Genomic DNA, 16,475 nt, shown 5'->3' with positions numbered 1-16,475 from the left:
CAGAGGTGGAAATTCAAATTGTCCTTCTGGTACAAATGTCTTTTGATTTCACAGATTTTCACTCGGATAGTTTCTTTAGACCCACGTTTGTGTAATACTTGCTCTTGGTTACAGAATCATTTTTACTTTGTATGGTTTGTTTTCATTTAATAAAGGAGCTATAATGTGAAAAAAATGTAACCACATACTAGATATTTTTACCAAAGGCCACTCTATGTCTGTTTGCCTCTTAGACGATTCATATCCTTGTTTCTCTCCAGAAATGTGCCATTTGTTTTCCTAGAATTGAGGAATTGGCTGATTTCCTCTTTGTTGGGCAAATACAGAAATATTCTAGCGTTTTCATGTTGAATTTAACATGTAAAAATAAAGAACTCTAGAAATGCATTAAGCAACAGCATGTATTTTGATTCACTTCCTTTAAGTCTACTGAGGTTACGAGCCCTTTATTGCATAAATTATATTATTGCTATTCCTTCGTATAGTGTTGGATTCAAAACCAATACAGTTTGTCTTGTTTTTTTTTGTTGTTTTTTTTTATAGAAACAAAACTTTCAAGAAAATTCTAAATTTGCATTGGCCCAATAAAAGCCTGATTGGTTAATCTTTTTTATTGTACCCACATGTTGCCACTTTGTCCCGTTTCACTTTAATTTTCTACCTGTAAACAAACATGTATTTAAACCCATGCCCTCACCATGGCACGCCTGTAGATTTCTTGTGGAATCACCAAGATAAACATTCTTAAAAAATTTTCATATCTCAAAAAAATGTATTTAATTGTGCATCTTTTACAAAGAGTTATAGTTGTATCTTATTTCCATTGAATGTGGCTCCTGTTGGGGCCTTTATGATACATGGCGACGCCTGATCAAACCAAAGTATCTCAGATTTACCTGCTGCTGACTGATAAACGTCTTTATAAATTTACTTGGTGCTTAGTCCTTCAAGTTACAATCCAAACCAACAAGCGAGTCTCGTCATGTTTATGGAAAATTCCCTGGGCCAGTTAAAGAGCTTGAAACTGCATTCCTTCGTCCACCTTGGTTCTGTCCTGCAGCTAATGACAAACCCGTTTCTCTTCCATACATCTATCATTGTCTCTTTTCCTCATCACTGCTTCGTGGGAAAACCTGAAAACATAAACCCTTATGTTAGTAACACTGATCATTATGCCTACATGTGTGGAAAGGTTTTACAAAGTGGTGTTTAATTCTGCTAATCACTAATCAGCTGTGGTCTGTTACTGTAAGTTTATATGTATGAACGAACAATTGGCACCTAATATTTACATAATTGTTTTTCCAAATTCATAAGTTTCATACAGTAACATTACTATGCCTTTAAACAGCACCCAAACAAAAACACTGCTTCCTTGTGTCTGAACAAAGGGCAATTAAAAAGAAAAAACCCCCCAGAATATTAGGAACAGAACTGACTCCGGTTCTGACGTATTCCAATAATTACATGCAACCATAAACGCCATTTAAATCTCCAGCCATTAACAAGGAGACGTGCTTTATGTCCCAGAGATTAACCTATAAAATATCTGTATCAACCCCAGACCAAAGGCAAAACAAAGGAAAAATAGCTTTCTACTTTTTTATGCAACACCTCAATATCTGGTTTCCTTCGCATGATGAAACGCGAGTCGAGCGGGATCTCAGAATTTGGGTTCGTCAGTGAAGAAAAGTTAAATGCAGCGTTGACACTTGCAACACTTGTGTGCGTTCCAAAAACACATGCCCACTTTTTTTTTTGCACACCGGCTCTGCGAACATATGCTAGCAATCTGTCCGTCACACGTTGAAACACACTCGATCTCCTGTGAATATCTTGAAACACACAAGCACACTGTAAGGCCCGGTGGGGCGATGTTGTGAACCATCTGTCATCAGCTTTAACTGAAGTGGAGGGGCTAAACTCGCTCACTTGATCTTGCTTCGTAGGTAACATCTGTAGCCTATCACCAGGTTGGTGCAACCGGGGTGGTGGTGATGTGTCGGGGTGATTACACACATGCTCACACACATGCTCACACACACACACGCACACACACACACACACGCACGCACACACACACACACGGAGTCGTGTCACATTGATGCAACAAGGCCCTGCTGAGCAGGCTTTGCAGACCTGAGAGTCTACTCTCTGAAATGTCCTTCTCCTCCGCCTCCTGGTGCTGTTCTGAGGTCAGCCGTCAATCAGGCGCTGTCGCCACAGCCACCTGTCAGGTGTCCCAGCATGCTTTGCAAGTCTTCTGCCATTGCATGCTTGACTGAAGGCTGTCACACACGGCTGAACCCGGAGTCGCTGGCCAGAACACACACGCACCGACTTCTCACGCCTCGGCACAAACGCACACTAACTATTGGCAGAGCAGATATTTGAAACTGAATGCGTGCAGCTTGACTTTGCTGTATATTTTTCCTTTGATTATGGTGACACTGATCCTTTTTCTTAAGATCTCTGTCTCTGGTTTTTGTTTCTCTGCAGGTGGTGAGAGTTCCAGTGGAGAGCTGCGAGCAGTACACTACTTGTGGGGAGTGCTTGGGCTCCAGAGACCCTCACTGTGGCTGGTGTGTTCTCCACAACGTGTAAGTTCTTCACACACACACTTCCACATATTTCTGCGATGTTATATTTTAGAATGGCACCATGTTTCCTGTAACTTGCATCAACAAAAAGTAAGAATCAGAGGAACTCCTTTTTATGTCCCTCTACAACCTTAAATGGTAATTAATTTCATCACACGCAGAAGGAATGATTTATCTTTGAATAAATTTAGTTAGTTCTAAATAACTAGTCTCTCCTTTTCAACCTTATTCTACTTGGCATATTTCAGTCTTACAGTGATTGATCATTTTTGTCATAGTTATTATCACTATAATTGACTTTTTATTTATTTTTGCAATTTACAGTGTGTGTTTGTCGAAGCATCAGCTCTGTAAATAAATGTTCATTGTTGCACTTGACTTTATTCAGTCTCTTAGTAGATATAAACTTACATTTGGTGACTACTGCTTGCTCATGCATAGTCTACATGTTTATTAATACTTTGTCTGTCGGACAGACTATTGTGTTTAATGTTAAGTGCTATTTTACTACTAAACCTTTTTTCGAACTAAACCTTTTCTCATAATTAGGATAATCAGATATATAAGGAAAAGTATAAATGTCATTCATTTATTTCACCTGCTGATTATGCTGAGAAAGTTATATTTCAGCCAGAAGGAATATTTTTATGTTGTGATAATCCTGCGTTAATGTAGAAAATGTCTTAACACACAGGGATTTTTTTCCTCAAGTTTTGTACAGGTTTTATGTTTTTGACTGGTTAAACTCAGTTTTCCAGCTTCTGGTTCAAACACTGTTTGCCTTCATCTGCGTTGAGTCTAATCAATAGCTAGTTAAGCCCCCCACCCCCCATCTTGACAGTGGTCTCCAACAGGTGGTCTGCAGCTGCTTGTCACATTATGCCTGTGAAATAAATAACGCTGGAGTTCAAGATCCATGTGCTGCGACCTGTCAATATGACAAACGACTTGAAGACTTTACCCTGACTTCAAAAAGGTTAATGTGACCTCCTGTGAGAATCCTTGACAGATCTCTGCAGATAATAAAAGTTCTGCTACATGAATTAGAAAAATCTGAGTTCAGATGAGTGGGGATTTTGAAAAGGCAATGGTGTAACTTTTTTTTTCTTGAATTGTTACTATTTAAAACAGTTTTTTCCTAATATCCTGTGAAAGTGAACACAAGTGGCAGCTTGTACTTTGAACACCAAGTTAAAGCTTTACTGAGGTGCCTCAAAGAGTATAAAACCTTGTAAATCTGTCAGCTGAATAAACTTGTTGTTGAAACACAAATAAAATCACAGCTTGGCCTCCTCTTTGACACCATTGTTTTTTTTTTGCCGAGTTTATTTTCGTTGGTGTGAACACAGTTTAGCACACCTGCAGTGCTTCACCTTAAGTGCAGTTGTGGGATTTTGAGCTTGGTCCTGGTTGCTTTAAAGTTTCTGTGCAAGATAGGAACTGTAGCATTTGGATGAATCAGCAGATTTGCTAAATAAACCCTAACGCATTAATATGAATAGGAATGTATAGGGTTTAGTAAAAATGTTCACATGTACACATTTTTTCCATTTACATAATGAAATAATGACATTCTTGTTGCAAAACTGAATGGTTTGCAAGCTTTTCTTTTTGCCTTCCTGTGGTAATGGAAAAGTCATCTTTCAGTGTAGTTACAGCTGCAGTTCTTTTGGGAATGTCTTTACTAGCTTTGGACATCTACAGACTGAAACGGTTGTCCGTTCTTCCTTGAAAAAACAGCTTGCGATCGGTGAGATCAGATCTAAGTATAATTTGTCGACTTTGACTGGACCAATATAAACCATTATATTGTAACCCTAGCTGTGTGCTGAGGGTAGCTGTCCTACGCTCTGCGGCGTCAAACGTCCAGAACTTCTCTGTAGTAGCTTCATCCATCTTCTCATCGACTACCTGTCAACATTCTTAGACGTGTTACGGTTTGTGTTAGTTTTCCTCCTGGCAAAGCTTATGGTATGTAATCCAAAAAGTTTGACACCTTTTAGCATGTTTGCCTGTTGACAGTCGCTGCAGCTCCTCCAGAGTGGCCATAGGCCCCTTCTTCTATGATTTATGCTCTCCCTGCTCCGTAGAGAGAGAATACATATGGACCAAATGTCAAAATGGGTGTGACTACTTTAGAAAAATATGGTGTATTAATTTCCCATCTGTGCTGTGTGTGTACCCAGGGGAGGTGGACTGGTTACATATTGTTAAAATCTGCCAGAATGTTAAACCCTATTTGGAGAACCTCAAATGCTTGCCATAAAATCATCTCTCATGTCATTAATTAAACTTACAGCACATATCACCACCTTTTTCTTTCCTCAAGGCACACACACACACACACCACTTGAGTCCCAGTTCAATAGCTATAACCTTCTACTTTGGGCTCACGTTAACCTTGTGTCCTTTAGTCAGCGTATTTATTTCCCACCTTAATATTGGAAAATCTGTGCGAGGCTCTTAATATGGCAACATATTAATAGGTAAATTATTTATAAGCTTTTGTTTTAGCCCTCTGGTGCTTTCAGAGCACATGTTATTAAAAGTCACAGTGTTCTCAATCAGCAGTGGAATTGAAGGGAAATTAAGACGTTGGCTCACAGATGCAGGTGTCTCCAGACAAAAGAGCAGACTTCATTTACGGCGTTACACCAGTCCCCATCACATGAGCAGTAAAAAGAAAAGAGGTTCATAATGAGAAAACCTGTCCATACCTTTGTACTGCTCTGCTGTCACCCCACTCTGTGTGTGTGTGTGTGTGTGTGTGTGTGTGTGTGTGTGTGCGTGTGTGTGTGTGTGTGTGTGTGTATATGTCAGTAATTCCCTGGAGAGTGGTTGGCGACAGCGTTTTCCCTCCGAGCGAGAGTGAAAGCTAACCAAATGAGGGAACGTGGGGAGCTGCTGTACAGAGCAGGCAGTTAGCATTTTTTTCTGCCTCTGTCATGTTGTTAAGGCCTTGCGGAGTGCCACATCAGCACTTTCTTCTCACCACAGGGACCAGTTGTTGTTAGTGCATAGGTGAAGTAAATGCATTATGAATAGCTAATAGTGGGACGACCACAAAAAAACCAGAGGCATATGCTGATTTTTAGCACGATCAGTCGGTTTGTAATAAGGCGGGTGGAGGTTGGAGCACTGGTGATGTGGGGCAGGCTGGAATTGCATTTTATCGGTCCAAAGAAATGATGGAGATTGCTTGTATGTCTCCAGAGAAGTTTGATTAAGATGGACCTGCAACGTGAAGAGATTCTAAGCGGGGGTGGGAGGAGTAGCTGTCTTTGCACCATAGGAATTTTTGCACAGATTACACAAGAAATAAAATCATGATATAATATCTTAAAATAAAGGAAGCTTTTGCCCTCTTTATATTTTAATATTCTCCTTTCTTTGACACTTATAGCTGCATGTTTATCATATTGATATGAATATTAACATTTTGTTGTAACCTGTCTCTCTTCCTTCTTCTTCCCTCCTCATTTGTCTTCATCATCCTCCATATATTTTCCTTTCCCCTTTTCATTTTCCTTTTCATCCTCTCCTCCTAGATGTTCTCGTAAGGATCGCTGTGAACGAGCTTCAGAACCTCAGAGGTTCGCCTCGGACCAGAGGCAGTGCGTGGAGCTTACGGTTCAGCCAAGAAATATATCTGTCACCATGTCTGAAGTTCAGGTATGTATGCTTTCCATTGGCTCATATCCCAGCTGTGCCTATGCTTTAATCATTAGGCCAAAGTAAAGATAGCACAAGAAGCATTGGACTCATGCAGATGTTTGCTTTGAAGAAGAGCATTTTCTTCCTACTCCAGGTTCAGATTAACAAAGATGTTTGTTCTCATTGCAGGATCTTTTAATTCCGTAATTTCCCTTATGTTTTGTAAATGATGCATTCTATTTCTTTTTTTTAAATCAAGGTAGATGTTAAGATCAGCACTGACATTGAAGATAGAAAAGTGATGCACCAGGCAGTTCCCTTATTTTAGCTGAAAGCTAAAAGACAAGAAAAATAACCAGCAGCCAGAGTTGAGAACTCAATCTGAGTCTTGATTTGAACTTTGTAGTATAAACAAAGATACAAAACACGAGTTGGGCTCCTACTCTGAAGACTTGAGATGTCAGCCAGACTAAAAGTCTAATGTTTGAGTTTCATAAGCAATCTGCATCTCAGTTCAAACAGGGTTAAATTGAGCCCTTATGGAAGACATATCTCTGACACTGCATTTCTTGTTGTTACAGAGTACATTTAATTTTTATTGCAGGGTCATTTATGGATTGTGAGCTTTTAGTAACTCCTAACAATTTCTTTATGTTAGCTGTAGCTCCATAATGATCTTCACTCTGTCTCTTTTCACAGTGAATTCTTGATTAAATGACTTTAAAGAAAGGAAATTATTTCATTTCCAAAATGTATTTTCATCACAAAATAAAGAGGATTTCTGTAATATTCATTCAGAAATGTACCTGCTTTGCATATCATTCTAAATTTTGTAAATTATCAGAAAATTTTTAACTGTTTAGACTTTAGTAACAGTTCTAAATGGACATTTAGTGCATAGTTTATATTCTTGAAAAGATTTGGATTTGGAGTAAAAGGAAGCCACCAAACACATTAGTGTATTATAAAATAAAGGGAGTGACAAATTCAAGCATGGACATTAACATCTGTTAACTAAGTCTTTTCAAAGGCACCAACAATTCTTTAAAATAAAATCACTTTAAGTTTGTCTCAGATATTCTTAGCTACTAGAATATTTAATTCACGTGAAAAGAACCTGCCACTCCTGTGGACCAAAACATCCAACAAGGACCGAGTTGATGGCCAGCTGGACGAGTTCCTGACTTTTCACTGTCTCCATTGATTAAAATACTACAAACGCCTGCGTGTCTTTAACAGCCCCCATTCTGTCAAAGTCTCCTTAATGTGACCATGTAGGTTTGAGTGATTACTTTCCATCACTTTCCGTCTGCACGGTGCACATTAACCTCCCAGTATCTGCTACAGACGCGCACACCCATTCACACAAGCTCTCGCTCTTTTATTCCTGTTCCTGTCATGCATACCCCACACCCAAGCCTCACTCCCCTTCTCCACAACTCCCATTAACCCCCATGTCATATCTTATAACAATCCATGTTACGCCATGTCCTTCCATTGATCTTGCGCTGATCGTCTCGCTCGTGCTCTCTCCATAGCTGGTCCTCCAGGCCCGTAATGTGCCCGATCTGTCAGCGGGGGTTAACTGCTCCTTCGAGGACTATGTGGAGACGGAGGGACGTATTCAGGGAGGACATATCTTTTGCTTGTCTCCTTCTGCAAGGGACATCGCCCCCATCACCAGGAACAAAGGTTAGGACTTGAAAAGTCGATGAGTGTGAAGTCATTGGGTGGTGAGGTCACTGGAGTAGCCAGGGTGTGGTCAGGGTTAGGTGGAGAAGCAGCTATGTCTCGATGAAATTTCTGCATGTTGATTTATGGATCATATTTATGTCTTTTATGCCATTCTTTTATTAGGCCTTTTACTACCATGATATGATGTTCATTAAGGCTGAACTGTCAAGATGCAATAATTAGATTTTTTTTATTTTTTTATTTTAGAACTACACAATAAGAAGCTATAAGAACTAGATTCTGAATATTTTTTTTAGCATTCTTGCAGTGAAAGGTCACTAAATTGTTATATTAGTACCAAAGACGACATCTCCATGTTGCATTAAACTTTAGTTATTTCCACTAACGTTACTAAAACAGCAGCACCTGCATTTATTCTCCACAGATCGTAGATCTTTAGCTTAACTCTGAGATTTCCAAAAAACTGCCAACTTTCCCAAATCCAGCAAAGGGAACCTCTTTTGCTGGTCTCTCTCACAGAGATATCTCTAGATGTCAAAGAAAATTCAAGTTGCATCTAAATAGCTTCTTAGTTCCGTTATCTCCTTCTGACTGAAAATAGCTAATTTTGACGGCTTCTACACTGAAGGTCGTTGAAGTACTTGGGTGGTGTGTGTTCACTGTGAAAACACCAGATTAGTCCAAATTCTGACTTGCTGGTCACTGATGGAGGCCACCACCCAGTTTCTGAATGCATCTCTGCTGATGCGTCTTCTCATGAATTTGTGTTATTTGCTTAATGGAGAGTGTTAAATTAACCTGAACAGCTGTTACAGACTACTCTTTATTAGAAGTTCTTGTTACCACAAATATGCTGTCCTTTTCCCTCACTGAAGAACAAACGATTCTGCATTCATGTACTAAAAATAGAAATGCTTTTGAATTCCTTACGTCAGTCTCAATTTGGCCTTCTTTGTGTCTAAGTGAATGCTTTTTCTTGGTAACTTCTTTTCAAAGCAGCACCTTCAGTGTGGTTTGCCATCACAGATAAAAATATCCTCATCTTTGTTTTTTGTTTTTTTATTCATGGGAATTATGCACTGGTTTCATGTCCAATTTTGTCACACTAACAGAAGTTTAATCTTGCATCGTTTTCATATTCAAAGCACTAAAATAACATGTCAGACTGTGTGCTTCGGGATTCTTGAAAGAGACAACTCAGAAGTTGTTCAGCCCATTATGTCCTGTTAGGAGCACTCATCATTACTGGCATCCGAATGCAGATTGGAGCTATTTTTAAAGTTACCCTACTGCAGTGAAGTGTGTTGCTATGCTACAGTGTGTGTGTGCGTGTGTGTAATCTCTTCAGGTCAAACAATCTGAAATTAAAAAGTGTTGTACTGGATCGGTGCTGAAGTTATATAAAAAGATGCCCCAACCTTTTTTTTTTGTTGTTCTTATATGATTGTGTAACTGTTTGTCAAGAAATGTTAAATTACAGACAAAATCTTGAGAGAGAGAGAGAGAGAGAGAAAGAGAGAGAGAGAGAGAGAACACAGTGTATATAGTTTCTAATATATTTGCATTTGGATGCCATGCAGGTGACAAGCGGGTGGTGAAGCTCTTCCTCAAGTCCAAAGAGACGGGCAAAAAGTTTGCCAGCGTCGACTTTGTCTTCTACAACTGCAGCGTCCACCAATCGTAAGTGATAATGTTTAAATCATCTTATCAAATATCAATGATGCTCGTATACATGCATCATAATTGCCTTGAAAAAGCTTTAGTGTCAAGCCACTTCTGAACCAGAGAAAACATCGTTTTAGAGACCTTCATGCTTCCTTCAGCAGTCTGCTGATGAGCTTAATGGGGATCCTGATTTAATTTTTCCAGAAAATCCTTATCACATATTTTCTGTATTCCCTACACGATTCACAGCAGACGGCAATAAATGTCTGAGGCCTTTTGAAATGGTTTCACACAGGACCTAATTTACTAAATAGGCCACCTAGGAAGGAAATTGGTTGCACTGAACTCCTACGAAGTGTGGGAAAGTTTTTCTTTCTTTATTCTGAAAGTTTGTCCTTTTGCCTTTGTGTACTTGTACTCCCTGTCTTGCCCTTCTTTCCTCTTTTCTTGTTCTCTTTTCTTCTTCTTATGCAGCATACAAACCACTACTTGGTTTTAGTAACCTTTCCTCCTTTCTTTTTCACCTTCTTCTCTCCATCATTTCCTTCTTGTCCTTCCGTTTGTCCTTGGTTGCTTTGCTCCTTTCTGGCTTGCATCCTTGCTTCCTTCATTGTGTCTTTACTTTCTTCTTTCACTGTATCCATTTTTCTTTCCTTTCCTCTGTAAAAAGTTAAATTACATTATTATTAGTGGTTGTAGCATGAAAAAGAAAACAAGTGATTGCCGTGGCTTCTTTTCCTCCTGTTCTTCTTCCTCTAGTCTGCCTCTTGAGTCGTCTCATGTCACACATGATGAGACATATACACTCACACATGCACACGCACACCTTTTTCGACCCCCACTGGAGCTTGTGTTACAGTTGAAGTGAAAAATCAAATGTGCTGTACATGTAAATCATTTTAGTTTCAAGATGGAAATTAAATGCTTTTTATCATGACCGACAACAGCCTAATGATTCTTCAATTATTTATTTATTACATTGTGGTCTATTGCAATTCCTCTCAGTAACACACTGATCTTAATGTTAAAAAATAGACTGGGCTTTTTGACTTTATAAATTTGCTGTATTGCACTTATTCACATTGAAAGCAAAAATTGCTGCAACGCTCAGTATTTTCAAATAAAACCTTGTGCCCTTTTAATAAACTTTACCAGCTTAACATGTCCTTAATTCTGCGCCTTTTTAAATCCGCCACCCGTACAGCCACACCCCTGCGCCAGTCCCCACCATGGTAAATGAATCCTCCAGTTCCTCGACCCCACCCCACACAATACTGTCCCTCCCGTCAATCCGTGGCTGATCCAGGGCAGGCAGAAACGTCTGGTGGGGTATTAGCCCTGGGGCAGCAGATGGCTCAGAGGCCCCTCGGGTGGAGGCAGGACTCCGCTCTAGCTCCCCCCTCGGCTGGATACTGGATGAGCCTCCTTCGAGGATTGTCCACAAAGACACAGCGGCGTAGACACATGCATTCGCAACCACACCTTTCCCCACTGTGTCACTTAGCGCTAACTGGTGCTGTGGATGTCTTAGACACCTAATCTGTTATTGTGACCTTTAACCCAGTCACCCCACTTCCCCACTCTTGCAGACAAATCCTTTGCCTCAGAAAGATGATTAGCTCAGCTGGTTAAGGGTGTGGTGGTTTATGGTGTCAGATCATCTTTAAATGATCTCCCACGAGGACCTCAGTGTGTTTGCTCTACCTCTTGAATACTTCAAGTCATCTAGAGTACCTTGCATATCTGATGGAAACCCTATGGTTGTATATTCCCAATTGTTAGGAGAGAAATCATATAAAAGCAATAAAGTTGCACTGGATGTTTTCCCCAATTGCCTTAAATTCTCACTAACAATAAAGAAGCGTAGAGGAACCAATGCAGCAAAGAGAGTTGCCCATTAGAAGTTATTCCCCCAATGAACTCTGATATTATCCGCTCTCTGTGCTGATCTAATGCAACCTTTGAGTGATGTAATGGACGTGTTTAATGAAGTTACAGACAGGCCACGTCGCGTCTTCTCCAGTAACTCTGATGGTGAAGCGAGATGCAGCGATAAGAAGCCCATTTGGAGCTGGCACTCTGTCCTGCGTGCATACAGAGGCTGGCAGGCCTTCGAAGTGTGGAGTCTGATGAGATCAGACTGGTAATGTTATTGCCATAATGGCTGCGTGGCCACATGCGGTGCTTTGTTTTCTAGAATGCGCTGTTATTCCTGACAGAGCTAAGGTTACACTTAAAGCAATTATTCTCAAAACACTGAAGACGTTTACTTTGTGAAGGAGAAGTCCTCCTTGAAAGGTGTTAAAACACGAATTCTGAAAATGGAGCAGAAGATTTTATCAGGGATGGGCCGGTAGGAGTTTTCAATCATAATATGACCTTGAGTGACATTAGGTTATTGGCACAAAAATTTTAAACCAATGCACAGCATCAACTTGCATCTAATAAACGGATGAACAACAGTATCACTTGGTGCTTTTAACACACACTGTTCATATCGGTCTGAGGTGAATCATGGCAGAACAAATTAACCTACTTCAGCTGTTTATCTGTCTGACCATTGCTGTCCTGCACAATTCCACTTGATTCTCATCTCCCTTCAGTGGTCCATCTGGAATTTCTTTCACTGAGCTAGATCTTTTTGGTTGGATTTTATGAGGAGGAAACGTATAAGACAATTTATTGCTAGCAAAAATATTGTTTGTTTGGCTCAACACTTCTCTCTTCACAGTGGAGGATAGTTGTTTACAGCGCATTCAACTGTAAACTTCATAGTGGACGCATTACGTATATGATGACCAAACCTTGGTGATTGGGTAATGTTAAATCCAATCATTTAAAACTTTAACATAGTCCAGGCCTCCAGCCAGCAGTAGTTTCTCAATATCCAAAGGTCCAGACCTTCTGCCTGAATCAAATCGTTTAAAACAAGTGGATGGTTTGCACCAGGCTAGTTGTATCCAGGTACATCTCCAAAAATTCTGGAGATCTAAATGAGAAGTTTTAATATTTTTGTCACATATTGTAGAAAGTGAAATGTTTCCAAATATTTTAATTTGTTTTTTGATAACTTTTGACACCTTTGTGTCTTCCAGTGCTGCATGATTCTGTGAGCACCTTGCTCTTGGACTTTAAATGGTCAGGATGGTAGAAACATTTTTGCTGTTCTTGAAACTTTGACCGTTTTAAAGTTTTGGTATACCTCAAGACTGGAAAGCATCAATTCCCTGGGTGTCATCAATCTTTAATGTTGAGTACAGTGCATATTTTTCTGATGCCCAATCCCTGGGTCCTCCTGAGCACATGCCCCTCCTCGTTATTTACTCAGTAAATTACATCGTGGCCCTGCTCCCTTAAAAATGCCATAAATTTGCATAGTTGTATTAATCTAATTAGATTCCCCAGAGTTTAAGTTTGAGGGTTGCTGAGATTGAAATAGAAAATCACCCACGGCCATGATTACTGTTTAATTAAATATTTCCATATGCTTCTTTTTTTCATTTTTTTTCATTCCACATCCTCGTGGTTAATAAAGATGGAGAGTCTGGAAATGATTTGAAGCTTAAGCGAATGCATGAGGTCATATGAACCACCTCCCCTCACTGTGGTCAGTTTGGACAGAGATTAGATCATTTCTGAATCTGTGTGATGTAGTGGACCCCAGAACAACTTAATTCAAAGATCAGCTTTTTAGTAGAAAGATATTTGAAAAGATGAGCTTAAAAAAAAGACTTAAGAACTATTAATTTTCTTCCAAGCTCATACATGCAGTAATACCATTTGTTTTGCATGAATATTGAGTCCTAGTTGTTTTTTTGTTTTTTTTCTTGTCAGTTTTTAAGAGATCTAGGAATCAAATTGATTGACAATTCCTTAGAGGAGTTAAATAATTCAACTCCTCGCCTTTGAAATGAGAGCAGCCAATAAGCAGCTTGCCCAAGTGCAGAAGAGTCAGACATGCCTCACTGGAGGACGGCTTGTATTTAGCCTTTCAAACTGACCAAGCAGACACTCGAGCAGGGAATCAGCCTATTGTGTTTGGCCTTGAAGAAACACTGCTAGTGTATCTCGATTAGCATCTGAATATGAAAGGCTTAAATTAACAATGCGAGCGTGGTCATACAGGGGGAGCATGTCTCCAGCTGCTCAAAGCCTCTGACTGGCTGCAGGCGACGGTAAAGGACATGAAGGCGCAATAAGGCGTTGCTGGGGGGTCTGGAAAATAGAACCTGCCCTTGATAAAGAGAATCAAACACCCTCCAATGGCGCTAGGTGGGCTTTTTCTGACGAGGGGGAGCACCCGGCCTGTAATAGAGACTTTCAGATCCAACAGCAGCTCGTGACGGGGAGCGCAGCAATCGAAGAGTGAGCTGCGGGGGGTTGCTGCCGCTGGCCTCGGATTGGACGCATAATGGAACCTTCTTTTATTCAAAAGTTCATGCTTATAAAAGTAGAAAGAAACACAGGCAGTTACCTGCTGATATTTTTCTCATTATTTCAAAGTTACTGCTAGACTAACAAGCTTGATTTGACATGAATAAAAGATGTAAGCTTGGATAAAAATGGTTATTATTAGGGTAATGCGACAGATGTGATGACTGATGTGGGCCGCTAACTATACATTGTGCTGTTCTCTGTTTGACTCAAGTTTCCTGCTGCGTTAAGGTGATGTTGAAGTGTATTTTGATGAACGTTGAGCCGCTGAACCAAGCTCTTTGACATTCAGAATTGTGATCGTTTCTGTTTGAACAGACACTTTCAAGCATTACAATGAGCCCAGCTAACTTAGCTGATGTTCATTTGTTTCGCCTCAGTAATAGGGTTTAACAACGCATGCTCCTCAAGAGCTGTGTTGTCATTTTAGTGAGGCTGTTGTCTTTCTCGGTGAGTTTTCAAAAACACAACTTCCAACAAATCCAGTAATTAATTCAGGTGTAATTGAAAACTTTGAGTAATTGCACATTGCACTAAGTGGTAAGGTAAAATACAGATAAAAAAAAAGTGAAGCATGTTCCTTTGGGATAATTTTTTTTTAATTGCTTTCTGAATATTTAATTATATTCTCCAAAATATAATATCCATTATATATATAATATATATATATTTCCATTTTTTGTTATACCTAGTTCATTCTGATCACAATTTTACTGCAACTTGGGTTTTAGATGATATGTACAAGTATATAATTCAGTCAGGGTTTGGGCTTGGACTAGATAATGCCAATGTTGCCAATTTTACCCTGATGCTGCATTTAGACAGTTTTCTGACCCCACAGTAACTATTTTTCAAAAAAAGCAATGAGTGATGGGTCTAGTCACTTTTCCTGGTGTTAATAGAGCCTCTCTGTGACTGATGTGACAGAAAACATTGTTCTCTCAAGCAGCATCCACTGTGCTCCTCTCCCAAAACACTCCCAGGCGGTCCAGTCCTCCCAGCTGCAGGACGTGTTCATGCCCTCTTCAGCCAGATTGTAAATAAATAAAACATGCTTGAAGTCTCTACTCACAGCCATTGTTAGATGTAAATGCAAAACTGCCTTTGTCTTAAATACCTATGCCCAATAGCCTTATTGTGTCAAAGCTTCTTTGTTGTACTTTGACATACTTCTCTGCTTCGTGACAGTAAAACAAAGCATTTCTGTTGTTGCTTTTTGACATTGTTAAATTGTTTAAGTGCATATGGGAAAAAAAAAGTTTGACCACAAACTTCCTTTCGGTTACTTGGTCTGAATACAGTTAATCTCACTTAAAGTGCAGATTACACTTACTTTAATTATTTCAATTACTCAAACTACATTTGAGTAATTGAAGTTGAGTAGCCATTTGTAGGACAGCCAAATATCTCTTTTTCTCTGAGTGAGGAATGTCCCACTACACGGATGGGATGCTGCAGGACAAATCTGACTTTGTCAAGAAATTCTGTATGGTTTGATTTCCTTAGGATCTCAGTACATCCCTAGTAATGTTCTGATTTGTCCTGTATCGACCAGCCATCTGCAGATTCTAATCTGTTCTTCCCAGGACAGATCACCGGACTAAAATCCCGGCTCTGACTTTAAATCTGAGCACCGCATGCTAACCCAGCGTAGCCTAATCGCTTTCCCTCCATTTGTTGGCAACGTTGACAAATCTCCTCTTTGCTCTCGTGTGGTATTAAGAGGCCTGTTATTTCCTTAGCTGCACATCTTTTATTCTAAATGGACAGCTTCTGTCAGCACAATGCTAAATTGGTCAATTAAAGCGGCAGTGGGATTGAATTAAGCTCCAGCCTCTGATCTCGTTCAAAAGGAGGGGGTTCTGGGCTGGAAATGATCACTTAAAGTGTGCACCTAACAAACGAGCGGCCCTAATTGATCCAAATGAATCCACGTCAGGGTTTGATGGATTCATACGTGGGCTCCATCTCGGAGCTCAAGAGTTAAAGCCCTCATTTTTCATGCGGATAAGGAAAAGAGGAAAGCTGGCATTTTACATAGGGTTAAAACACACTCCAGAGCTTGTCAGGAGGGCGGCTGTGCATTTTGTCGCTCCAGACAGATCCACACAAATCTACACTTGGCAGATATGGTGAAACACAAAGCAACCTGCTTACTATCTTAGCTTTATTAAATGCAGTATTTCATTGTTACCCAAGAAACCATGTGCTGACACAAATCCCTAGCTAAATAAGGCACAGAGATGAAACCCTAAAACTGTGCTTTAGTAAATTGCTCTTTAGTAAGCTTTGCAATGGCATGAGGCTGTTTTATTTGCTAACAAGTAATGGTTTTATTAGGGGCATGCCATAGCAATGCATAAGGAGAGCAGTACTGACTTGCGAAGCAAGTCAGTACTGCCTCCATGCATTGCATGGCAGGCACCT

The 16,475-nt window shown here is 39.9% G+C and overlaps 1 protein-coding gene across 4 annotated transcripts in view; it reads left to right on the top strand.

The window, feature by feature from the left end:
• The window catches only part of plxna1b (plexin A1b), a 211,354-nt gene that overhangs the window by 101,202 nt on the left and 93,677 nt on the right, over positions 1 to 16,475 (top strand). For all 4 annotated transcript variants that reach the window (XM_008409387.2, XM_008409390.2, XM_008409388.2 and 1 more), the window contains exons 5-8: positions 2,500 to 2,600; positions 6,149 to 6,272; positions 7,793 to 7,946; positions 9,530 to 9,629. In XM_008409387.2, the coding sequence (XP_008407609.1) occupies positions 2,500 to 2,600; positions 6,149 to 6,272; positions 7,793 to 7,946; positions 9,530 to 9,629 (479 nt within the window). The remainder of the gene's footprint in view (positions 1 to 2,499; positions 2,601 to 6,148; positions 6,273 to 7,792; positions 7,947 to 9,529; positions 9,630 to 16,475) is intronic.

This window comes from Poecilia reticulata, linkage group LG5, assembly GCF_000633615.1.
Source record: "Poecilia reticulata strain Guanapo linkage group LG5, Guppy_female_1.0+MT, whole genome shotgun sequence".
Lineage (NCBI taxonomy): Eukaryota > Metazoa > Chordata > Actinopteri > Cyprinodontiformes > Poeciliidae > Poecilia > Poecilia reticulata.
This window is presented reverse-complemented; position numbering and strand designations above follow the sequence as displayed.